We start from the raw sequence: 27510 nt of genomic DNA, 5'->3' as shown, positions 1-27510 counted from the left end.
ATCTAGGGAACTTCTTTACTGATCTCAGGTAAGAAAAGTTTTTTCAAACAATACTAAAATTGAATAAAGAAGAAAAGCTGATGATGCTTGGCTGCTTCAAAATTATGCAAAAGAAAACATCAAAAGAGAATGAAACTTAAGTCACAAACTGGGATAAGTGTACAGAATAAAGAAATAACTCACATGACTCAATACGAAAAAGACAGAAAACCTGACGGAGGAGTGAGCAAGCGATTTCAACTAGTACTTTGGGCAAACAAGAAAAGCATAATGGCTAATTATCTGAAATGATGCTTAACCATATCTGTGGTCAACAAAAGGCAAATTAAAACCACCTATCAGTTCGGTGAATAAGAGAACTGCTAGTATGGACGATTAATGAGAGGGCATAGCCAACAGGCCACGTACACATGCTTGTGGGGGTGCAAACTGGCCTGCTGACTTTGGAAACGGTGGCATGACCTGTTGGAATTTAGAGCTGTGCATACCTTGTGATCCAGAAATTTCCATCCTGAGAACATACCTTTGTATACAGATGTGTGTGCTTATTTGTTCAGTCATGTTTGAGTCTTTGCCACCCCAGGAACCTCAGCCTGTCAGGCTCCTCTGTCCATGGAGGATTTCCCAGGCAAGAATACTGAAGCGGGTTGCCATTTCCTTCTCCAGGGCATCCTGCAGACCCAGGTAGTGAACCTGTGTCTCTTGTGTCTCCTGCATCGCAGGCAGATTCTTCACCTGATGAGCCATTAGGGGCCCTTATATACAGATACTCTTGAGTATATACTTCAAGACACAAGCAAGAGTGTTCTTAGCAGCACTGACAAAAGCAAAATCTGGAAAACAATCCAAATGTCTATTGATTGGACAGCAATAAATAGTATTATATGCACATAAAAAAAATCTTACATAGGCATGAACCTGAAGGAATTATGATTATCCACAATAGCAAAGGATTATCTCTGAAATGTAAGCTGGGGTAGTCATAAAACAGATTGTAGAATGATGATGACTATTACGTACAGAACCCAGATTGTGTTCCATTTATGTGTAAATGTCTTGTTATGTCAGTCAGCTCATTTACTGGTCACAAGACCACTACAAAGAAAGCACTGCTATTATCTTCATTTTGCAGTTGAGAAAACAGACACAGGAATGTTTACTAATACTCAAGATCTCGAAAGAGTTGGACACCACTGAGGGACATTCGCTTTAACTTTCAAGACCTCATAATGGAACCAAAGGAAACAGTTATTAAAAAGCAGGCAGTCACAGGGTGACTGTGCACAATAGACCCTGTGGTATGATTTTTGCGATCTGAAGTTCAAAAACAAGCAAAACCAAATTATTGTTAATGATATAGCCATATATTGTAAAATTAAAAATAAAAGTGAGTGAATGATTAACACAAAATTCAGGACAGTTGCTCCCCAGTGTGTGAGGGGGTGGAGGTAAGGAGTTGTGATCACAGAAAAGTGAATAAAAACCGCAAAAATAATAGTAATTTAAAAAAATTGAGAATGAGTGCACATATCGACTGTTTTATTGTTCTTTATACCTCATGCATATTTTATGGCTATTATTTTGTTCCTATTCAATATTTAAAGCAATTGCAGATAATAAAGGAAGAGAATGCCTTGCCAAAATGGCAGAAGTCTTCCTGTTTCTTCCTCAAGAAGTTTCTTGTATCTTTGCTGATAGAATCCTTAGAAACTGACCTGGCTGTAGAATTTTCATTACTCTAAGCATTTTTGTTTAAACAAACAACAATGGCACCAAATGGTAGGACAAATGCTCTAATTGCAGCCTATTTACAAAGAACAGGGCAGGGCAGCAAACATCCATCCTTCCAACATGAGATTTTAAGCATTGCAACCGAGATTCAGGCCTTTATCCTCCTTCTGGTTATGGATTTAAGGGCCTTCGTTTCCCATTGTTAAAGAGATATGGGAACTAGAATTCCACCAGCCATCATAAATTGTCAAGAAATTCTCTCTCCAATTACTTAGATTCAATTTTGAAGCAACAAAATTCAAATTATCAGTCAATGTAACACTATCCTTTATATTAAATAATGATTGAGCTTTTCCAGCTGCAGTGATTTCTTAAGAAAGTCTATCCCTACTCTTCTTCCACTGGCTACTCGGTAACTTTCCATCATTTTGGTAGCTCAGCTCAACCGTCACCTCCTACGAGGATGTCTTTTCTAATACCACCATACCCTTTCCCAAGATTTGCTCTCTTCCAGAATAACCAGCACCTCTTCTGTGCACCCTTAGAAATTTGCACACACGTGGAACAAAGAACTCCTTACTAGCCCTCTGCTCGCCCGCAAGGAGTTGTTTATTTACTGTCATTCTCCTCTGGAATGGATGTTTTTCCAAGTCCTACAAATATCTGAGTTGAATCCTGAATATCTAACAGCAAAGAGTCTAGCTTGTGGTAATAACTGCAATGATGATAAAAATATCAGACAAAGGACTTTCCTGGTGGTCCAGTGGTTAAGAATCTGTTTTCTAATGCAAGGCATATGGGTTCGATCCCTGGTTCAGGAAGATCCCATATGCCACAGGGCAACGAAGCCCATGTACCACAACTACTGAGCCCATGCCCTAGAGCCCGAGCATCACAATGATCACAACGAAGAGTACCCCTGCTTGCCACAACTAGAGAAAGCCAGTGCACAGTAAAGAAGAACCTGAGTAGCCAAACATAAATAAAAATATATAAATAAAAAGGCCAATATCTGTCTTAGTCACTTCTGGCTACCTAGGACCCTCCTCCAAAACAGCGCCTTAGAAACAATTTCTTTTTTTTCTCTCTTGGTTTTCAGCTGGATGGGTTCCTCTCAGGTTCTATTATGCTGTTACGTTCAGAGAGTTATTTCAAAACTGGACCAAGCTGAATGTCCAAGAAGGCTTCCTGATCTTCAGCCTAGCACCCAGTGACCCTCAGCCCCTCGCCTCTCCATGGGATCTCTCTCCCCAGGGCTTCTCCACAGATCAGAGCTCCTCACAGCCTGATGGTCATAGCATGTGACAGGTGAAAGAGGTCTTCCAAAGGGAAAAAGTAGAGTTGCCTGGTTGCTAAAGCCTCTGCCCAGACTGGGCAGCATCCCTTCTGCCATATGCCATTGGTCAACACTGCCACAGGCCCTCACATGCTAAGGGAAGTGGAGAAATTGATTGACTTCTGAATAGGGAGTGTCCAGGTTACCTTGCATTAGAGTAGGTAGGGTGGGAGATGTTATTGCTGCCATGTTTAGAAAGTACCATCTGCTACAATATCTATTGCATGCTCCCCCTGTACCAGACACGGTGCTACACCTATTGCATACATTGTTGCTTAGCTGTCTCTCAGCTCCTTTTAGGTGTCAGGTGTGTGTAAAGGAGAAATGCAAGCAACTGGTAACTTGATTTTTATGGAGTATCCAACCATAAAGATATACCAGAAAAACCATATCTCTGATTTCTCTGCACCTTTATATAATAAATTACTGTGTGATCATTATAAGCTATTATTGGGGGTCAGTTTCTCCAGACACTGGCCAGACTCGTAAGTTTCCCTGGGTGTGCTGGATTTGCTCATCGCAGGTAATGAAACAGCATTTTAACATTTGGACATGGTTAGATGAATAGAGTTTGTCAAATTTGTCTGTGGTTTATGTTATTTTCTAGCAGTGGAAGAAGGTAAAATATGAGCTGCTTAAATGATGGAAGGTTCTATGGCTATGAAAATGACTTTAGTAACATTTGAAAATATTTATAATACATTCAAGTTAAAAAAATAAAATAGGATGCATAGTTGTATGAAAAAGCCATAAAGCAAAAATCCAGTAATGTTGACTCCTTTTCAGAGGCTTGATTAGTGGTATTTTTCTTTATGTAAATATATTTTGTATTTAGCAGTGAATATATATTACTTGAATGATAACAATAAACTCAAAGATGAAAATAAGTCACAACCTTCTTTACTTTTGGTGATGTTTTTAAAGGCCACCCATACTAAGAAAAGTCCAGCCTTGTGGCTAGTTAGCAGGAGACTAAGTTTGTTCAGCAGGAAGCTTCCCAAGTGGTGGTAGGTGAGTTCAGTCAGCTAGTTCCATCCCCAGCTGGCAATTCTGCCATTAAGAGAGAAGAAAGTCTATCTTTACCCCTCTGTTGCCCCATCACCACCCATCTTCATACACCTCAGGACTAACCACACCTGCTACTCTTGCGATGGAGTCTTTGGCCGTGTCTGCAGACTCGGTCAAACCCTCACCCTGTATCTCAGCCATGTTCTCTCACAGCTTGTAGCTTTTTAATTGCCAGCCAACCACGAAGCTGAATCCTAGCTCCATGGCTTTGATAGCACCAGTGGGCGAGCCTGGTTGCCCCAAGAGTTGGTTCGTAATTACTACTGAGTAACTGGGAAGCTGGCCACATTGATTCCCCTGCTGGATGCAAGGCTCTGATCTCAGGATGCCCAAATTGCTGCTTCTCATTTCCCCAAGGTTCAGTGGGATTTACACTTATTAATTCCTGCAAATCAAAACTCAGTTGCTCCCTGAGGTCAAAGGCAGTGGTGTTCACATGTATCAGGGAGGGAAATAATGACCTGGGGTTTATACAAGATTTTTTTTATCATTTTATCGTAAAACTGATATGCCACATCCAATACATATAGAGGGAGCTAGTTATTGGGACTTCCTGTGTACCAGACATTGAACTGGACCCTTTCGAGAGAAACTGATATCTATTGCCACCCAGTGATGCAGAGTTTCATCAGGCGAGTTTTCAAAGAGAAGATATGCCCATTCAAGGAAAGAGGTCATTCAGTTTGGGAATGCGTCCTTGGTGAGATATACACAGGATTACTTTCCTAATCATTGTGTAGCAGTTCAATTTGGCACAAAGATCATGGACTTTGGAGTCAGAGAGATGTGGCTTTAACTGACTCCGAACTGGGCCATTATCCAAGGTGGCAGGTCTTATGTGGTGATACGGGAAGTGTGTTTTAGGGTTGAAGCCAGTCAGCATGGCAGAGATCCTCCTGCAGATTGACTAGTAGGGTGCCTGGCCTGTAGGCCCTACTGGCCTGTAGGAATTTTCCTTTCTACCCTTTCATGTTCATAACTGGACTTCCCTGGTGGCTCAGTTGGTAAAGAATCTGCCTGTGATGTGGGAGACCTGGGTTTGATCCCTGGGTTGGAAAGATTCCCTGGAGGAGGGCATGGCAACCCACTCCAGTATTCTTCCTTGGGAAATCCCATAGACAGAGGAGCCTGGCAGGCTACACTCCATGGGGTGGCAAAGAGTTGGACACAACTGAGTGACTAACACTTTCACTTTTCACAGGTTCTAATAAAGATTATGTGTGCATGCTGAAGAAAAAAGGAGAGTCTTAATTCTATCTCTTAGAGCTATTACTAATGGGGTTAAAACCAAATGTAGAAGCTTGAATTCCATACCATTAAGACTCTCTCTTTTAGAGACAAAAACTTTTTAGCCATCAAAACTCATTCCAAAATAGACATGAGAGACAAGTTCCCTAAAGCAAGAAAAAAAAAAATAGTAAGTTTTGTTAGATGATTTGATTGAGCCTGTATTCTTATGTAATACTAGACTATCACAGAATAATTGTATTACCTGTGATAAGACACCCAATGTCGCATGCTGGGGACCATAGTGAAACAGGCTATTACTCCTAGAGTATAAAATATTAAGTTAGATCTCAGCAATAAAACTGCCTCATAAAACTTTATAGGTAACCAGTGATATATCCAAAGCCAAGGTCAAGATAAAACAAACCACCAGATAAAATACAGATGCACCATTTGCTTTCTAAATTTCTTAGGGCTAGCAATTCAAGATATTTTGGAATTTAGAAAAGTAGTATTGTGCATGTACTGAATACTATATAATATTTCCAGTAAGCTCTGGAGCAACAGGTAGTCATTAAACACGAAGTGTATGGGTTTTCACACTAAGTGGGATAAATGAAGAACATCCATAACTTCACCTCATCAAGGGTCAAATTTTGTTCTCATGCTACTTACCAAAATTTTCAATATTTGGAAGCCTCTTGACTTTGGAATTATGGCTACGGGATTGTGCATTTTCAACACAAGCCTTAAAACACTCTGTTTTTGAAAAGGACTTACTAACATTAGACAATGATTATAACATAAAACAGTATTATTGAATGAATAACTGAAAACAATACAAGTTTTAAAAGTAGACTAGCTGAAATTTCCAAATATTACACAAGACATAGAACAATGAGAAGGATTGGTAACAAAACACGATTATTTCTGGGTCCTAGGATAATTGGTGATTTTTGTTTCCCTGTTGGTACATTTTTATATTTTCTGAAATTTTCAAGGGAACTAGGAATCATTTTAAGGGTGATCAAAGTGAGTTTACTCAGCTCATTTCAAAGGGGACACATTGGGGGTGCTTATTCCCTCATCAGTCCCTGATCTGAATGTTTGAGTTCCCAAAGGAGCTGAGCCAGGGAGGGCATTTTCTTACTGGAAAGTCCTGGAAGCGATCATTCTAATGGTCTCTTCCAGAACACCCAGAGCCGCAGCACCAGTTCTTATCTGTTCTGTCCAGGATGACGGAGAGATACTGGAAACCAGATCGGAGACTCCTGTGTCCAGGCCCAAGGGTGTCATGAGCAGCGGACTGGTGTGGTCAGTTACTCTAACTCCACCGGTTTGCTCCAAGGAACGAGGCTTTATGTAGCTTGATTGATAACTAAGGAGGCCAGTTGCAGAGACAGTAAATGTAGAATAGCTTGCTAATTTCAGCAGCAATTTTGAATCAGGACAGCTGGACTCTGTAGCATTTGTGGAGCTTTCCCATCACTTTCAACCTAATACTAAAATGCTTTGCTTAATGTACGGCTAATGCTCTTGCGGGCAGGGGCTAGACCTTATTCATCTTCATAAGGGAGGTGCCTAGCTCAGTGCCCAGCATAGTGTATACTATTCAGTAAATTTTTTTTTTTAACTTTTAATTTTATATTGGAGTACAGCTGATTAGCAATGTTGTGATAGTTTCAGGTGAGCAGTGAAGTGACTCAGCCATAGATACACATGTAACCTCTCTCCCACAAACTACTCATCCAAACTGCCACCCAGCACTGATTGGAGTTCCCTGTGCCAAATAGCAGATTGCCCATTTTAAATACAGCAGAGTGTACATGTCCCTCCCAAAGGAACCTCATGTTAAATAGCAGAAAAGCAATATGAAGCTTAAATTTACCATTTCAACCATTTTAAGTATACTGTCTAGTCGTGGTAAGTATATTCACGTTATTGTGCAACCAAACTTCACATTTTCACTTCATTTTGCTGAAGGAAACTCTATATACATTAAACAGCTACATATTTGCCCTTCCCCGGTCACTGGCAATGGCCGTTCTACCTTCTCTAAGGAGCTCAGCCCAGTGACCTGTGACAACCTCGGGGGTGGCATGGTGGGGAAGATGGGAGAAGGGTTCAGGAGGGAGGGGACATATGTATACCTGTGGCTGACTCGTGTTGATGTGTGGCAGAGGCCAACAAAATATTGTAGAGCAGTTGCCCTCCAATAATTGTATTTTGTTCTATACTTCTCAAAAACAAATGAGCCAAAAAAATAAATAAACTCACTGAAAGAATTTTAAAAAAGGGAAAGAAACTGACACTAGATGGATGATGCTTGAAGAGATTATGTTAAGTGAAATAAGCAATAAAAAGCAAGTACAGTAAATGCTTTTGACCCAGATGATATATTTGAAGGAGAAAACATGTGCATATATTTGCACTGTGTGTGTACCCATATGTGTGTGCAGGTACATAAATATATAATCTGTTTCTATATCATCCTTTCATTTATGTTTATTCATTCTTTCTCTGTAAAAATGCCCAGTGGCTCAGAGTAAATAGCCGTAGTTACAAAGGCCATTTAGAATTTCATGTTAGCAAATCAGAATTCTAGATTATGGAATTGTAAGATATCTTAGACCAGAATGTTGCAAGCTTAGCTGCAGGTTAGACTCAGCTGTTCATTAATGGAACAGCCCACTGTTTAGGTATTCTGATTTCTTTGGTCTAGGGAAAGTCACTGAAATTTTGTTTGGAGCTTCCTTGATGATTCTAATGGTCAGTCAGGTTTAAAATCTACTGCCTTGAACTAACTGGATTAATGATTTTCACAGAGGAAGGCATGCTCCCTCCAAGGCATAGCAGAACAAAATCTTGTGTGTATGTACAATGCGTATATTTGTGTGTGTGTGTGTGTGTGCGCTTGTGGAGGGGGAGAGAAGAGAATTTCCATTTTACACTCATGTAACATCTGATATGTAACTGCCTTCCCTGAGTTGACGAATACTGGAGCTGCCTCTGCAGGGTACTGTGATGGAGACAGTTCTGTGAACCATCTCTCTACAGTCAGATGCTGCTGAGACTTTAATGAGGCTCTACAAATCAACTGGGGATCCTGCGGAAGTACAGATGCAGATTCAACATCCTCAGAGGAGAAAACTCATGATTATGAAGTTATGATGATTTGATTTGTTTTCTGGTCTGTGTATTGGCAGCTTCACATTCAATATGACTCTACAGCTGAACTCAAAAAACTACCCTTTGGGAAGGTTGATGAGAGCAACTGCCGAGGGACCAAGATCTGGCTAAAAACAAAGCCACCTCAAGTATTGAAACAGAGATACCTCTCCTATTGAGGAAGGAGATTCTTGGCACAGGGCAGAACTGCAGAGAGAAACAGAAGCAAAGACTAAAGGGGAGGGATTCACGACCTCCAAGCCAGATAGAAAAGGGTAGCAAATATTGCTGAGACTGTCACAGTAACCCCACTTTGCCCCCCAAACAGGGGCCTAAGTCTCTTGTTGGGCTGTGCTTCTGTGTCACCTGATGTCAACCACATGCCCAGCACCCACCTGTGATACCCAGGCATCACCTGGTTACCATGGGCTACCCCTGGGCAGTCTTCCTCTCCAGGCCAGATCCTTCTTCCCAGAAGAAGGGTTAGCATCCAGGGAGTTATTAACAGGTGAAACTTCATGAATATTGTGCAGCTATAAAACAGCGGGCGAGGCGAGGGGTTGATACCAGGTCTGCCTGACTCTGTCATCCTTGCTGCTTCTCACACAACGATTGCTCTTTTCACACAGAGGAGAAAACCGGTGCTGCCTCTCCAAATGGCAAAATAAAGCCCATAAATATACAAGTAGGTTGCACTTAAAATCAGGGCACCCAATTTTCTCAATTTAAAGGCCTTTTGTTTTTCATCAAAAATATTTCTTACACTTTGGAGGCCTGCTGTCTTTTTTACTATACTCACAGACGTCCGAAATGGGAGGAATTTTTGCTGATTCAGATACACATTTAGACAGTATCCTAAACCAGCCGCAGCGCCCGCCCTGGGTGTTCCGCAGACAGAAAGTTGGATTCCAGGCTCTCTGCTGTGGGAATAAGTGTGTGAACTGCTGTTCTCTCAATTCTCATTTCACACCCTGGTGGGAGGTGGATGGGTGGTATTTCTGGGTGCCCTCCTGGCATCCCGATGCTGGGTATCTAGTCTCTGCCTAACCCCACACCCCCGACTGTGCTGGGGGAGAACAAGGAACCTCCTGCAGAAATCACTGAGCACACACACATCCTCACACACTGCCTTTCCACGTGGGCACACTGCATCCTCCCCGTGGTTCTCCTCCAGCATCCTACTTCCATCCCCACGGAGGAGACGCGAGATGTGTGCTCATGGCGACCTCGCGGTACTTACGGTCTGTTCATCTTTCTTGGCACCCGGCAAAGGAGAGGGATCTTCAACTCAGCCTGTGGAAACAAAAGCAAGCTCATTACTGGGCCTTCCCCATCATGTTTTAATTCTAGTGAACAGGCTCCTGTCGCTTCCTGTTAAAACGGGATACAGGTGGCAGCTTAGAGGAAACGACAGAGAGAGAATCAATCCAGGTTGATAATTGGTTTATTTCAGGAGGGGATGGGGGAGAGGACGTCTTCCCTGACATGCTGTCCTCTTTCTGTCAGCATTCATCCAATCTGCCCCCCGGGGAGCTGGGCAAACCTATCCCGAGCAAGCCTGGTTTTCCCTGACGTGCCATTGCGTGCTTCCCCTGGGCACCCAGGGCGCATTAGCCCGAGCTCTGCTCTGGAGAGCCCATGTGCGTGCAGAAAGGATGCTTTTCCTTTTAGAGTGTGACTTCGCCATGAAATATTTATTGGGAGTTACATTTACATTTATATACTGCTTCACGTAGGACACCACATTTTATTTGTGGCTTGTATTCGCTTGCGTTGGAGAGATCATTAGTCCCACTTACCATATAAATCAGCAGCAGAGACTCTGAGAGTATTCAATAAGGACTTTACATCCATGATTCCCATTTAGCTGCACAGAGATGCTGGGAGGTATAAAGGATATTACCCATGGGATCAGTTGGGGTTCCAGCAAGAAACAGATGGCACCCTCAAAATGGGTAATTTGAGAACAGTTTAATAAAAAGACGGTTTAAAAGGTGTGGGCAGGGTGTAGGGGATCCCAAAGGACCATGAAGGACCTGAGGGGCTGTGACTGTGTGTGTGTGCCAAGAAGGGTCAAGGGAGCCAGTGGTCATGGAGATCCAGAAGCAGAGCTGTTGGGAAAAGAGCTGTGACTTTCAGGTGAGGGACTCGCAGAGATTGAGCTGCGGTGGGTGGAATAAAAATCTACATCTCATGGGTCTCCTGCCCTGAATCTCTTCCATTGACCAAACTTAATAGGAAGCCAAGTGTGAGGAACCATTGGTATGACTTCTATCCATCAGCCTCCTGGGGCTCCCAGCTAGTGCAGTGGGTTAGAGAGTGAATTTCATTCTTAAAGAGAAGGAGATCCTTGGAGGTTAAATTATGCACCCAAGATCACCCATCTGCAATAAGAGCCCAGATCTATAGGACTTAAGCATTCCGTTTCCTAGCAATTCAACCATATTGCCCACTGAGCTTTAGGTACTCCTAGATCATTCTGCCACCCATGTGTCCGTCTATCCATCCATCCATCCATTCATTCATCTAACCAATAGCCATTTACTGGAAACTAACTCTATTCAAATATTGTGCCTTCCCTCCAGGCATGCCTGAAACTCAGTATAAGGTAGATTCTACACTCCTACTATGATGGTTGTTAGCAAAGTGTTTTATAAAAACAGATGCGGATAAAACAGAATGAATCCCGACTCTGTCTTGGACAGCCCAGGGGATCTTCATAAAGGAGATCATATTTGATCTGGATCTTGCAGATTAAGTCAGCATCTTCTTGACTTACGGAAGTTGTTCTGGGTAAATGAGGTGCCATGTGCAATGGTGTGAAGATGTTAGAATATATAGTGTGACACAGAGACTTTGCACGGCTTGATGGGATCACAGAGGCCAGCAGCTTGGATGTTGGTAGCGTGTGGAAAAGAACCTGGCAAGGTCTATTGGGTTTTGATTGTCAAGGACCATGCACGACAAAGGATGGGATTTGGACTTGAGTTGTGTGATTGTGGACCACTGACTTCACGAAAGTTACCAAAGAACTAGGACTAAACTCCAGTTCTCCCGATACCCTATGTTCTACCCCACAGAAACCCTCACCTTGTGCTTCTAGGTCAGCAAAGGACACAGGGAAAGGGGGGTTGGCCATTAGGTACTCTGGCCATTCTCTCTGGATGAGTGTGGAGCGTCACGGCCTCGTTGTAAGTTGTCTTGTCCAGTGAGGAAGAGGACTTCATCAATATAACACAAACAATGGACATAAATTGCTGGAAGAGTCCTGGACTGAAAACTGAGTTCCAGCGCATGACCTTGTAGGAGCACTTGGTCTCTCCTCCTTTATAAAACAGGAATGTCCATGTCATCCTTTTCCAGTATTAAGTGTGAAATAAGCTGATGCCTCTGAAAATATCCTAAAAACTATAAACATTATGGAAATGTGGACATGCATTCCCTTGCATAACTAAGTAAAGCTTGCAAGTTGTTTTAATGTTGGTCATATTATATTTGGATATGTATGGTTATGGACAGGCTTCCCTGGTAGCTCAGCTGGTAAAGAATATGCCTGCAATTCAGGAGACCCTGGCTTGATTCCTGGGTTGGGAAGATCCCTGGAGAAGGGATAAGCTACCCACTCTAGTATTCTTTGGCTTCCCTGGTGGCTCAGATGGTAAAGAATCTACCTGAAATGTGGGAGACCTGGGTTCAATCCCTGGGTTGCCAAGATGCCCTGGAGGAGGGCATGGCAACCCACTCCAGTATTCTTGCCTGGAGAATCCCCATGGACAGAAGAGTCTGGAGGGATACAGTCCATGGGGTCACAAAGAGTCAGACATGACTGAGTGACTAAGCACAGAGCATGGTTACGGACATTGATTTTTGGATATTAATATTTAGAGGAATTCAGTGACTTGATTACAGTAATGCAGGTCAAATTTGTAACCCCTTTCCCACTTTGGGAGCATTTATGATTTTGAATATCTTGCTTATAATATAGTGACTTCATTCCTTTGAGTGCATTAACCAGGAGTTCTAAGTTATGCTGAAATGAGTCAAAATAAGACTATCTTTGTGGAGGGTTACCTACCCCTGTGCCTAGCTTTTGGCCCGAGCTTATGTACAGTGTGAAGGAATCACAGGTACAGGGTATTTTCCTCCAAAGCTTATAACCTAGGATCAGAGGCCTTGGGGAGGTGGTCAGGAAAGCTCTTTTCCAACCATCCATGGTGTAGCCTTGAACAAAGCATTGGAATGTTATGGACCTCATTTTTTTTTTTTTTTCATCAGAATAATGAAAAGGTTGGGCCCAATAGGTCTCTTCCAGCTCAAAGATTCCTTTAAAAAATTCATTTGAAAACTGCAGTCCCTCCATACTTGGTGACAAAGAATGGTTTAAAAAAGTCAGAAGTATGTTATTATGTTTCTCACACTTTATTGTCTTCTTTAATAGAGCTCCTTGCAGAGCAAAATTGCAGAAAGACTTTTGACAAAGTGCTAATACTTAGGGCATCAGTGGTGGACAGAGGAGTGGCTGGGGAAGGAATTCTTAGCTTTAGCTGTGTACCTAAACCTTTGAAAGTTACGCAATCTTTAACATCAGTGCTTATTAGGTTTGTATTTTAAAATCTTAATAAAAGTTTGAAAGAGAGATTTTACTAGTGGCTTTTAAAAGATGTGAGCAATCTATTGTACAAAAAGAATTTTAAAATGTTATGAAGGGAGCCCAACTTATCTGGCATTTCAAAAGCAAAACTGGGGTCTTGCTGACCCGTATCAGAGGATGAGTCAGTCAAGTGATGCTGTCCATAAGACAGAATGGATGGCATGCACTCCATGAGGCCCACAGCGCCTTGCTCTACTCAAAGAATGTCTAAGCCCCATCTGAGAGCGCTGAGGTCTTACCTGATCTGAGTCATTTTTGTAAAGGATGTGGTGAGAATGGGATGTGGTGAGTCAGACAGAATTTCATGTCCATCAGTTTTACAAATGTCATCTATTAAAGACCATGCCCATCCTTTCCCAACATGCATTTTTAAAAAAATGGAATGAACATTGAACGTCTACTGTGTGTTCTTAGCTGCTGTCACAATAACCCCATATGATCTGTCTTATTGTCCTTATTTTATACAAAACCAAACCAAACATTCACAGGTGGTAGGTAGCCTGCTCTACAACATGGTTTTACAAACCATTGGCCTTCAAATGTTTTAGTTAGGTGTTGGGACACCTTGTCTGCCTGCTCTGAGCCTCAGTTTGCCTGTCTGTAAAATGGGGGTAACATAATAGCTGTCATTAAGACTCTTGTCAGGAAGACATGAGAACAGAAGGTAGCTAAGACATGGAGAAACAGTGATTCACATTAACTTGAACTTTTATAATTAAATGTCCTGTGTCACTTTTGGGTTTTAGTCTCCAGAAATAAGAAATGCTTACCTGCATATCATGACCACCAGATGAGGGAGGCATGGATTCTTTCTTGGGTTGGTCAAAAAGTTCATTTGGATTTTTCCGTAACGTGTTATGGAAACCTGAACAAACTTTTTGGCCAAGCCAATATATTGATGCCTCCAAAATTCTGAGTCAGCTCTACCGGACTGGAGTCCAGATATTGGTATTTTGTAAATGCCCCAGGCATGTTACCGGGCAGTGAGGCAGAGGAAGTGGATATAAGAACCTCAGCCCACTCGTTTCCATCTGCTCAGCACCCATCACTCACTAATACTTCTCCCTCTTACAGAAAGTACAATAACCACACTTGATTCTCCTAGCAGTCCTGCGTGCATGCTCAGTCACTTCAGCCGTGCCTAACTCTTTACAAGCCCCTGGACTGTAGCCCACCAAGCTCCTCTGTCCATGGGATCCTCCGAGCAAGAATACTGGAGTGGGTTGCCATGCCCTCCTCGAGGGGATCTTCCCTGACCCAGGGATCAAACCTGGATCTCCTGCATTGTAGGCAGATTCTTTACCTCTGAGCCACAAGGGAAGCCCCCCTAGCAGTCTTAAACTCACCCTAAAGGGAAACTCAGGGACTCACCACTCAGCAAAAACCCTCCAAATATTTAGAGTTATTTCTGAGTTAATTTTCAGTGAAATGTTGAAAGGAAATCTACTTCTATCTCAACATTTACGACACACGTCAGAGTGGTAAAGGCCGCCAGGCCGCAGCTTCTTGGTCAGATCTTGTCTGTAGGCAAAGAGTAAGTTAAATCAAAGTCCACCTGACTGTGGTATGCTTTAGTCGCTCAGTTGTGTCCGACTCTTTGCAACCCCATGGACTGTAGCTGGCCAGGCTCCTCTGTCCATGGGGATTCTCCAGGCAAGAACACTGGAGTGGTTGCCATGCTCTCCTCAGAATTTTATCCATGTATTCAGCAAACATTTACTGAGGTCTGCTAAGTGCTGGACATGGTCCAGATACTAGGGATTAGACACCACAGAACAAGGCTCTGCCCTCATAGCGTTTGTCTGCTTTTTCCATAGTACTTCACTTTATTTTTTATTACTGCTTTATTGAGGTGTAGTTGCTCTACAATATTGTGCCGGTTTCTGCCGCACAATGAAGTGAATCAGCTCTGTGTGTACATACACGTCCTCCCTCTTGGTCCTCCCTTCCACCCGCCCCTCTAGGTCATCACAGAGCACTGAGCTGAGCCTCCTGGGCTATAATAACAGGTTCCCACTAGGTACCAGCTTTGCCCATTGTGGTGCGCCTAGGTCAACCCCAATCTCCCAACTCATCCCTCCTTCCTCCCACCCGCGTCCCCGTCTGTTTTCTATGTCTGTGTCTCTATCCCTTCCTTGCAAACAGGCTTACCTGTATTATGCTTCTAGGTTCCACATACGTGCATTAATATACATTATTTGTTTTTCTCTTTCTGACTTCACTCTATATGGCAGTCTCTAGGTCCATCCACATCTCTACTGATGACCCAGGTTTGTTCCTTTTTAATGGCTGAGTAATATTCCATTTTGTATAAATGCCATGTCTTCTTTTTTCATTCATCTGTTGATGGACATTCAGGTTGCTTCATTGTCCTGGCTACTATGACTAGTACTTCAATGAACATTGGCGTGCATGTGTCATTTTGAATTATGGTTTTGTCAGGGTATATGCTCAGTAGTGAAATTGCTTCTGGGCTATGTGGGTGTTTTCTTTTTACTTTTTAGGAAACCACCATACAGTTCTCCATAGTGCCATAAATAACTGTAAGGGAGTGAGGTTAAAGATGTATACCTATAAATAATAGAGGAACATAAGGAGCTAGTGGGATACAGTGGAGGCATGCCCAGAGGGGATCCACCAGCTCCCTATAGGTCAGGAGCTTCTTCCCAAGACCCCTATAATTTTCCTTAGAAATAACCCTGACCACTACTTGGGACATGATAATGGGAGTGGGGAAGGGTCTCCAGGCTGAGGAACCTTTCCCCACACTCCCTACTGCCACCCCCCAGGCCTGCAGGTCTTTCTCCAGGAATCTCCAGGATCTGGAGGTGATCTGAGATAAAATAACAACACTAGATACTTGCCTTCATTCGGACACCTTGAGAGGCTGCAAGACCCCAGAAATGGGGGAATTTTTATGGCATTTTGTGCATTCATTTTCTATAGGAACTGAGGCATTGATTTCAGTTTCTTTTTCCAGTTAGCCACAGAAATAAAGCCAAAGCATGGCTCTTGCTCAAAGGGAAGTGATGCTCCTGTGCCATCTGTCAGCCACAGCAGGGTGCTTATTACAAATGGTGCTAACATGTCCAGAGCTGGTTCTGCCATGGGGATGCTGCCTGCATCCTGCCTGTACCAAGAGACTGCACCCGGCCTCCAAGGTCCCATGGTTGGGAAGGATCTGAGCAGGAAGGGACCCTGGGCCTTCAGGGAATACACAGGAAGAGGATATCTTTTTTTTTTTTTTTCTTTTTCACAATGTCTGTTTGTTTCTCCAACAAGGGAAAATACCAACTGCATTAGGAGGTAGAAGCCAATACAGGGCTAATCATAAATGCCACGCCAAGTGCTAGAATTGCCTGAATGTACACCAGGCTCCAAAGCCTAAGAGAAAGGGCTGGAATATGCTCGTCATTAATCTATTTTGCCATGTGCATCTATGCTTTCATTTCAGTAATACAGTTCCCCTGGGGTTTACAGACCCCTAGGCTTCTCGGGTGCCCTGGGAGTCCAAAATGAACCTCAGTTTGAGAAATAGCTGTTCCATCCTAACCTACCCTCCCTATAAGTCTCTTTCACCTCCCTCAAGGTATAAAGAGGGCTATGTCAAGAAAGGTGCATGGCTTGACTGGGGTTCTGAGAGTAAAGTACCCTGGTACTTTAGGAAACGACCGTACTGTTCTCCATAGTGCCATAAATAACTGTAAGGGAGTGAGGTTAAAGATGTATACCTATAAATAATAGAGGAACATAAGGAGCTAGTGGGATACAGTGGAGGCATGTATACTTTAGGCAGGTACCTAAAGTACCCTGGTCATTCATTTGGGCCAATAATCCCACCATTTTGGAGATGATCCCAAAGATTTGCTCACTTCGTAGGTTGAAAAGTATTTTGTAAAGGTAATGGATTTGATGGTTAAAACACATCAATATTTCAGGAAAAAACTGGGAATACATGTAAATCTATGGCTGATTCATGTCAATGTATGGCAAAAACCACTACAATATTGTAAAGTAATTAGCCTCCAACTAATAAAAATAAATGGAAATAAAAAAAAAAAAAAGAAACAAGATTCTACAGACTGGGAGCATGCTTAAGACCTCCCAAAGAATGTACATTAAATTTGGGCATTAAAGCCAGAAAGGCTGCTTCTGAGCTTGTAACCCACCTGGGGTCTCAGTGGATGTGTTAGGAAGGAAAGAATTGCTTTGTAAATAGATGGAATTTGGGGGAGAATCTTAATCCCAAAATAATTAATACCCTTATGGTATAGTAAGCAGTTTAAACAATTGGAAACATGTAAAGTAACAAATCACATTTCCTTGTTATCCAGGAGAACTCCTGTTCTCCACTGGGAGTTCACCCATGCTACCATGCTGAAACATTTTTATCATAAATATTTCTGCTGCATTTCAACCTGATCTGAAATTAATATTTCATGAAGGGAAAACAATGCTTTTGCAGTAAGGACTTTTTTTTGCTCTCAAGTATTTTTCACTTGTTCCTCAAAGATGAAGCTTATAAAAATACTAGCCTCTGTTTATTGCAAAATTTAAGAAACATAGTTGTAATAATGATAAGGTACTTAAATAGATATAGGAAATGACCAGAAGCAAACTAAGAATTGCTGAAGAGGATGTTAGAATCAGTCATAAAGCTAAGGTGTAGAACTGCAACCAAAACTGGGTCAAGGCTAGAGGAACGGGTCTAAATTAAAAGTGGATGCTTTTTCTCATTAAAGTAAGAAAAGAAATGAATATAAAATAAATGCAACCTTCATCTGATTCCCTACACAATCACACCCAATATCCATAAAGTGGTGGCTGTCATTTGGAGTTGATAGAGGGTGTGACGTGTGGACATTCGTGTATTTTGTGAAGAGGGGCAGGAAGTGTGTGTGTGTGTGTGTGTGTGTGTGTGTGTGTGTGTTTGCGTGGTGCACACATTTTGAGCAAACATTGAAATCAAGATTTCTCAGATGTAGATATTCATTTATTTGGTCCCGACCACATGTAATTTTCCTCTATCTTCATATCACAAATGAGAAAGTTACATTTTAAAGGTACACATAGTTAGAGAAAGATATATGCTGATTGGATTTCTAATTCTATGCCCTGGACAGGACAATCAGCTAAATTTAATTTAACTTTTAATTTTATTGGATTTTCGATGAATGGAGGCATTTGAAGACAAGTGGATTGCTATTATAGATTTTTTTTTTAAAGGAATATGGGAGATTGCTTTCCTAGTTTTTCTGCTATTAAGTATGGACATATTTTTAAAAAAGATTTTGCAACTGTCTTGATAACAAGTAACTTCCCTTAAATATCTTTAAGCCATGTTCATGTGCATCCATTTTTTATTTTAAGTGATTTGAAAACACCCTTAATGAACTGGGTGCAGTCTATCGTTTTGGGCTTTATTACTCTTAGTGCTTTTGGTTTTCAAAAGCCATCTCTTTTTCCCTTCTGCAGAAAAAGTTCCTTTTTTTTCCAGTACCAAAATCAGTAAGATTTTTGCCTGTCCCCCTTTCCCTTACTTTGTAGTAAACGACCTCTTTCTTTGTCCTCTCTTCTCCTCATTCACTCGTTTTGCTTTTCACATATTCCTTTCTCCCCTTTGTCCTCCCTTCCTTCTTCCTTAACTTCCTCCTCCTTTCCCTCCTCCCTTCCTCTTTCTGCTCTTTTCTCATTAACATTATTTTACTGTCCAGAGAAAATGGAACTAGAGCAAAATAAAATTAGATTATCAGGAGCCTAGTTTCGTGTTTTCTTCTTCTTTTTATTTATTTATTTATTTTTTCCCAGTTATGTTTATTAGTTGGAGGCTAATTACTTCACAATATTGTAAAGTATTTTGCCATGCATTGACATGAATCAGCCATGGATTTACATGTGGTCCCCATCCTGAACCCCCCTCCCACCTCCCTCCCCACCCCATCCCTCTGGGTCATCCCAGTGGTGTTTTCTTATTTTTTCAAAATTTACTTGTTGAGCCCGCTCCTTCTCTCACTTGGCACTCAGAGATGGTGCTAGAAGCACACGGACAGGGGGCAGGTCCTGCCAGGCCTGGGATTCCTGGGCGGCTCAGTGATAAACAATCTACCTGCAATGCAGGAGACACAAATTCCATCCCTGGGTTGGGAAGATCCCTCTGTAGAAGGAAATGGCAATGCACTCCAGTATTCTGGCATGGAAAATCCCATGGACAGAGGAGCCTGGTGGGATACAGTCTTTGAGGTTGCAAAAGAGTCTGACACGACTTAGGGACTAAACAACTGCCAGGCCCAGATTAATCAGAATATTCCCAACTGTGATGAATTCTCCACTGACTGATTAATGCATTAGGGCAGAGCCAAAGGCAAATTTTGGGAAAAAGAAAGATACAAGAAAATAAACTGAGATTTAGGGATGGGCCTATCTATTTATCTGTCAATCAGAACATATAGGACAGCCTACATCCCACAGATGTTTCATGTCCAATGGTGAAAGCACTGTTATTCTGCAAGCAGTCATTTGTTAGACACCTGCTGTATGATAGTCATCTCTGAGGACCTGTTTCACCATAAGGACTTCAAAGAAGTTTGAAGGAAACCTAAAGATACATGAAGAGGCCTGAAAAGCCAGTATTCACTGGTGGCTCAGGCAGTGAAGAATCCACCTGCAATGTGGGAGACCTAGCTTCAGTCCCTGGGTGGGGAAGAGCCCTTGGAGAAGGAAATGGCAACCCACTCAAGTATTCTTGCCTGGAGAATTCCCTGGACAGAGGAGCCTGGCGGGCTACCGTCTATGGGGTTGCAAAGAGTTGGACAGGACTGAGTGACGTTCCCTTTCACTTTCAAGAGGAATAAAAATTAATAATAATGATAATGATGATGATACTATTTACTGAATGCCAGAACCTTATGCAGGACATCCTGTGTAATTTAGACTCCATTGTAAGGCAACAATCCGAGTGACCCAGATTTTTTAGTATTGAGCCATTCTGTCATTGTGTTCAGCACGAGTCCTCTTGAGCCCAATCTGTTTAGCAAACACATGCACAGTATGGATTCAGATGAGACCTTCACTTAATTTGTGCCTTCAAACGCATTTAGAACTTAACTCCTGAATTGAACTTCCTCCATGTAATTAAGGTTTTCTTTATCCCCTTTTCTATTTAGGATCACTTCCCTAGCCAGGGGCAAGGCAGGTCTCTAAGTCCAGGTACGCCAGATTGTACCATGAATTGTACAACTTGAGCCTCTATATCTCTCGTCTGAAAAAATAGGGATATAAGCCCTCATGCTTCTTTGCTCAGAGGATGATTCTAAAGACCAAATGAGATCATGGAAGTGAAAGTATTTTGTAAACTATTAACTGTTTAGGCAAATCTAGTTCAACAGCTAACTACTGAGCAATTTCTATGTACCATGAGGAATACTGAGGATATGAAATTGACAAGGAAAGTATTCTAAAGGAATTAGCATCATTTTTTCATTAAACCTTTGTGTTTTCAGGGGGCATGTACATTTGGGAAGTTGGAAGATACTACTAAGGCTTTGATAAATGGCTGATTAAAATAAATGCAAAAATGATGAGATTATTTTTCTGTAGAAATCACCTTATAATAAGACTTCTTTAGGTCAACATTCCTCTTTAGAAAGAGACCCAAACTCCCAAAGATTCTAATGATGGTTTGTCTGAATATAAAATGATAATATAGCCACTCTCATTTATATTGCACTTCATACTTGTTAGACACTGTAATATGTAAATTTTACATACCGCATCTCATTTCTCACCACACATTCAGAAGTTAGGTATTGCCAATTCCAATTTGTAAATAGTAGCCTAAGTTTCTGAGAAGTTAAATAACTTGTCTAAAATCATCCTGCTAGGAAGGGAAGGTTTGAATTCAAACCTAGCCTATCTATTTCTCAAAAGATGGATGGGGTGGCTTAGTAGGGAGAACTTGGGAACAGACGTAGGAGTCCGGGATGGGCAGAGTGTGAAGGTGTTCTCTGGGAGGGGACCAGAGAGAGATGGAGCTGGCCAGCAGATCCCTAGATTTGCCCAGCTCGTCTGTCCCTAGACTTGCCCAATTCTACGAATATTCCTAAGTAGCCGTGGGGTGGGGGGGGGGAGGGCACAGACTGGCTCCCAGGTGTCTATCAAGTCATTAGATCATCAGTAGCTGGGCAAATCCAGCTATTGTAATGACACAGCTCTGACTCTGTGCTCATCAAGCTAGCTCCTGACAGTTATTTGATATCTCGTGTAGATTTACCTGCCGGGAGGGAACTTACAACTTGAATACACCCTTCGCACTTGAACAAAGTCACAGAAGATGAATGTATGGGCCAGAATACCAGAGTGAGACAATGCCCTCAAGTCCTGTTAACTCAGAGTGCCTTGCATAAAATTAGTCTTCTGAATCTGCTGATTTGATGAAGTGTGGGTCCTTGGGTGCCCTGCAAAGGCTCAATTCTCTCAGATGTTGGGCTTGACTACCTGCCACCCTTCATCTTTAACGCATGCTAAATTCAACAGAGAAGACATCACAATAAGGGCTGTGCCCTCAAACACATGGCTACTGAATTTCCATGTTATGTCCAGACCGTTTGGCTCATCTTATATCATGGGGCAAATAGCTATTCACAGAGCCATTTAAACTGGTGGGATTCTAATTCCCAGGCTTAGATGTTTGGGAAGCAATGTTTCAGTGAGCATCACCAATGAAGTACAAAAATACAAATTCACACACATATTTTACTATTGCTAATGGTATATCTGGGAGTCGTAAAGTGCTACCGGTTAGTTGGAAGGAAAGTGATGTTATGATCACGACCCTGAATACTTTCAGTGGTGCCCTGAGGGCGTGCAGTGCAAAGAGCAGGGGCTTAGGATTTCAGTAGACCTGGCTCCTCTTTCTGCTGTGAAATGGACAATGTATGGAGCCTCTCTGAACCTTGGTATCCTCTTTTACAGAGTGAGAGCTAGTTTATCTACTAAAACAGTGGAAAACAGTAAGTATTCATTGCCCAGCACACAGCAGGCATTCAAATGGCAATTTTTCTGTTCATTGGTATTTGGAGAACATGATTAAAATTAAACCAATTAACCTTAATTTTGAATAAACGTGGTGATGATTCCCAAAGTATTCTGTCTACAGAAGTAACAAAAATAGCAAAATTTCTATGATTACTGTTTCTCATAATTCTGGTTTTCATGATGATTTTTATCAAGCCACTCCTATATAACCTATATAATCTGATGTTTCTCAGTCTTATTGGTAAGTTACTTCCCCAAGTTGCTGAAAGTTTTGTTCAATCTGTTAAAAATATTAAATCTGACTTAGATTTAACCACTTATCTCTATTCAATAATTTAACTCCTTTGAACATTTTTCTCATGCTAGGAAGGGTAGGCACAGCTTGGAGCAACCGTCCAGAACTCAAATCTTGGTGGACCTTGGCTTTTGCCTACCAGGGTGAACCTAACTGCTTTTTGTGATGGCATCTGTAAAACGGTACTTCCAGCACTAGCTCAGCTACCTGTTGTGATGTGGCAGCAACACTATACAGTTGCTATTTATCTGTTTTCTGAATGTCTCCTCTGTGTCAGACACAATATATACATTCACTTTCATCCTCATAGCAACCTCTAGTGTGTACTAACCCACACCATTTCAAACTACATAATACAAACAACAGCTAACCAAAACTCAGAAAGATTAAGTCACTTACCCTCAAACACGTATTTAAATCACACCCCACATTCATATTAGTTTTGACTGATCTCAAAGCCTCTTTTCCATATCACCATACTGTCCATCCTCATCAACTTTTCGAGCCTCAGTTTCAACATCTAACGTTGCCCTGCCTGCTTCATTAAGTTGTTAAGATCATTAAATTAAAAAAAAAAATGCCCAAGGACTCTGTTGGTTCTATGAGGCTATGCAACTATGGTATATTACTATTCTCTAATGAGATTATTAAAATAAAATATTAATAAAACTTTCTATATTAATAAATTTCATGCTGGTTGTAAGCATGTTTTAAGCATAAGGCCAGAACTGATGTTGGGTGAGGAAAGGAAAGTAATGTAGAAAAAAGCAACATTTATTGAACACGTACTTAGTTGTTCTTGCTTAGTTGCTCAGTCGTGTCTGACTCTTTGCAACCCCATGAACTACAACATGCCAGGCTTCCCTTTTCTTCACTATCTCCCAGAGTTTGCTCAAACTCATGTGCATTGAGTCAATGATCCCATCTAACCATCTTATCCTTGGTCTTCTCCTTCTCCTGACCTCAATTTTTCCAGCATCCGAGTCTTTTCCAATGAGAGAAAAAACAAAACAAAAAAATATTTATTGAGCACATACCAAATATTGTTAGACAAAATGTTTGGATTTTTCAGTTACATCTTACAGAAACACTCAAATGAACTTCTTGGCCAACCTGATATTAAATATATCTCATATGTTATTTAATATGAATATATTATTGAGGCTAAAAAGAATTGTCAGTACAAGTGATGTGCTCTTGCTCCATTATAAAGATGTAGGACTGGAGGGAATAAAGTAGCATTTCTGGTCAAGCTGTGGAATTTGGATCCTGATCAACTTAATCAGATGTAAAATCCTACAGTCTTTTCAAGAGAGCACTTGACTTATGGCAAAGCAAGCTAGGGACAGGTTCCTGGGCATTAAGCCAGGGTTGGCCAGGTGGTATAGAAAACCATAATCTTTGGTTTTAGAATGGAGTTGTTCATAAAATCCTCTGAAAGAGCTCCTTGGAGAAAAGAAAAGAAACATCACCATTAAGAGGGTTAGGCTGAGGACTTCCCAGGTGATTAAGAATCTACCTGTCAATGCCAAGGACACTAGTTTGGTCCTTGGTCTTGGAAGATTCCGCATGCCATGGAGCATCTAGGCCTGTATGCCACAACTACTGAGCCTGCAGTCCCACTGAGGTTGTGCGCCACAAGAAGAGGAGTCCCCGTGATGAGAAGCCTGCACACTGCAGTGAAGAGTGGCCACACTTGCTGCAACTAGAGAAAGCCCGTGCACAGCGACAAAAGCCCAGTAGAGACAAAAATAATAATAATAAATAAATTAATTAAAATGAGGGCTAGTGTCAAAAACCACTCAAGAATGGATTCAAGGTGAGCTCTATGAAGCTGCAAAGAAACAGTGGCCACCTTTCATATCAGCCAGAATCAGGTGCAAAAACTTGGCCACTCAAGTTCTTCATCTGTAAACCAGGCAAACCAATATCTAACTCTCAAGTTTGGGTGTAAGGATTAAGTAAGTTAATGCATATAGACTGGCTCATTTAGTCGCTAAGTTGTGTCTGACTCTTTATGACCCCATGGACTGTAGCCCACCAGGCTTCTCTGTCCAAGGGATTCTCCAGGTAAGAATACTGGAGTGAATTGCCATAGACTGGTTGGTAAGAGTTAAATAAACCCCAGTTAGCCTTCTTGCTTCTCTAGGGCATATTTTATCTTAAGTTTATCGGATAATTTCTGAAATTTGTTCTTTCTCTGCTGACCTCCAGTTAGCCTAACCTACAACTGACTTCTCAGTTTTTGAGATAACTATTTCTAACCTACAACTGACTTTCTAATTTTTGACATAACTGTTCCCTGTGGTCTGGGTGGTCCTTGGGGATCCAAAGGAACAGCATTGAGAAGCCATGCCATAGTAGAGGGGCTTCCCAGCCCCTCTTTCTTCATTGGTAAAGAACCCACCTGCCAGTGCAGGAGAGATGTAAGAGATGATGGTTTGATGCCTGGGTGGGAAAGATCCCCTGGAGGAGGGCATGGAAACCCAGTCCAGTATTTTTACCCGGAGAATCCCATGGACAGAAGAGCCCGGTGGGCTATGGCCCATAGGGTTGCAAAGAGTCGGTCATGACTGAAACAACTTAGCATGCACACACACCACAATAAAGAGAGATAATTAGACAAGTAACATGGGTACATCCTAGTAAAATCAGTACTGATGAAGTCCAGCTACATCAGTCTCCTTTAAAGTATAGACACTTTGATGACACATTCTCTTTCCTGTCTCATTCTAACTCTATCATTTGTTTATCTCTAAGAAGAAGAGACATCTAGAAGAGATGCCTCCTGGCACCCCTCGAGGGTGGGCGTTTTGCTCCAACCTCACCCTCCGTCTTGAGCTCCTTACCCCTGGAGAGGGAAGAGGATGAGCATGGTTGCAAAGTCCACACTCCTCAAGCCCAACACAGAAAGAAAACCACTTCAATTTAGAACATTTAAGAAATATCCACCCACAGAGGCTCCAGGAGTTAACTTTTACTTTTAATGGCCTACTTTGAATGGAGGCTGCCTTTCCAGGTGGCTGTTGCCATTAACATCAGTCAAGAAAGCTGGTGACCCTCCTGAACTTAAATCTGAGTTGCCAACAGTCAGGAGAAGATTGAAAACATTTCGTCTTTAAATTTTTGTGGGTCAGTATCTCGATTCCTTCTTCCAGCAGAAGAAAGGGATCTTTAAAAACTGATCAAGGGAGCCGGTTTCTTTTCTCCCTTTCGATGCTTTATAGATGGCCCAGCATTCATGTTAGAAAAAAAGCCTTTTATTCTTGCTGTCAGCTCTCTCTTAATGATCCTCTATGACAGTGAGATGACCACTCAGATGAGGCTGGCCTACAAGGTTACCTGAACAGTGTCGGGAGTGCCAAAAGCCTTGTGCTGAGATGTCCCTTGCATGAGGGGTCCGTGAGGGCATCACGGAGAACTCCAGGAGCAGGTAATCCAGGAGGCAGGGGGTTGAAATATTCTCAATGTTCAGCAGTGTCCTTTAGCAGAACCCTCCTCCTAGGTCCGTTTAGGTTTGGTTTCCTGTGAAATGCAGCCGCAGAGCTTGGGTGGTGTGACCTGTCTAGGGCTGGGACTTCCTCTTCTTGAGTTCAGTGCAATAAATGAAGCTATAGGAGGCTGAGGTCTCCAAACCCGAAGGGTGTCCTTAAAGACACATGAGGTCCTCATGTGGCACTTTGAAATTACCAGAACATCTGGAAACACTGCTGAGTAACATGGAAGCATATGGGTTTATATGCACATGGAACACTGATTGGGCATCCCTAGTAGCTCAGCTGGTAAAGAATCTGCCTGCAATGCAGGAGACCCTAGTTCGATTCTTGGTTCAGGAAGATCCCTTGGAGAAGGGATAGGTTACCCACTCCTGTATTCTTGGGCTTCGCTGGTGGCTCAGATGGAAAAGAATCTGCCTGTAATGTGGAGATGTGGGTTTTATCCCTGGATTGGCAAGATGCCCTGGAGGAGGGCATGGCCACCCACTCCAGTAGTCTTGCCTGGAGAATCCCCAGGGACAGAGGGGCCTGGCTGGCTTCAGTCCATGAGGTCACAAAGAGTCAGACATGACTGAATGACTAAGAACACAGCTCAGGAACACTGATTTATCTTGTGACATGATGTTGCTGATGGCTTCCTGAGACATCCCCTCTTCCCCCTGCAAGGCATATGGACCAAATCCTTCAGGGATGATGTAGAGAATGTGGAATCTGGTCTTTTTCTTGCTGTACTAAATATTTAGTTATGTGATCTTGGACAAGTTGCAGCTTATTTCTCAACCAGTTTCCCTGTCTATGATTGAGAAATAGTAATGTTTATATTTTAGAGATATTCCAAGAAATGAATGGAATGATGCTCATTTGTTCAATAAATGCATGGGGAAAAGTTTGGGGAACATATTAGTTGCTCAGTATATTTTAATTTTGTTCTGCCTTAATCCTAGTTCATTTAAACGGACAGCAAGTCCTTGTAAAGTGCCTGCTGTTCTCTTGGTGCTCACCACTCGGTACTCTAGTTTTATATAAATTGCTATTTTATATAAAATGATGTTGAATCCCATCATTATTTAAAATATACTCAAAGGTATAGAAGTTTATATTTTCAGAGATACACAACTCTGATTTTGACTTACCATACACTCCAAAGGTGATGTTAAGGTAAGCATTAATGAATCATGCTCAGTCATGTCCAACTCTTTGAGGGCCCATGGATTGTAGCCGACCAGGCTCCTCTGCCCAGGGAAATCTCCAGGCAAGATTACAGGTGCGAGGTGCCATTTCTTACTCCAGGCGCCCTTCCCGACCCAGGGATCGAACCCACGCCTCTTGCGTCTTCGGCATTGGCATGCCGATTCATTACCACTAGCATCACCTGGGAAGCCCAAGCACTGGTTAAGTGTTACTCATATGCCAGGCACTGTCCTGAGCAATTTGCAGGCATTATCCTACTAAATCTTTCTGATAATCAGGTGAGGAAAATATGTTTAAACCCCTTTGTAACTGT

The 27510-nt window shown here is 42.1% G+C and overlaps 1 protein-coding gene across 3 annotated transcripts in view; it reads right to left on the bottom strand.

Annotated features, from left to right (window-relative positions):
- Positions 1 to 26057, bottom strand: part of CLNK (cytokine dependent hematopoietic cell linker) — a 202483-nt gene extending 176426 nt beyond the window's left edge. For 2 of the 3 annotated variants that reach the window (XM_061145510.1, XM_061145512.1), the window contains exons 1-2: positions 25852 to 26057; positions 9771 to 9823 (exon numbers count right to left, since the gene is read on the bottom strand). In XM_061145510.1, coding sequence (XP_061001493.1) covers positions 9771 to 9823; positions 25852 to 25902 — 104 coding nt within the window. In that variant the 5' untranslated portion in view covers positions 25903 to 26057. Of the gene's footprint in view, positions 1 to 5627; positions 5675 to 9770; positions 9824 to 25851 lie in introns of those variants that run through there. The other variant, XM_061145511.1, reaches the window with a different exon arrangement.
- Between the last annotated feature and the right edge of the window lie 1453 nt (positions 26058 to 27510).

This window comes from Dama dama, chromosome 6, assembly GCF_033118175.1.
Source record: "Dama dama isolate Ldn47 chromosome 6, ASM3311817v1, whole genome shotgun sequence".
In the NCBI taxonomy this organism is placed as follows: Eukaryota; Metazoa; Chordata; class Mammalia; order Artiodactyla; family Cervidae; genus Dama; species Dama dama.
This window is presented reverse-complemented; position numbering and strand designations above follow the sequence as displayed.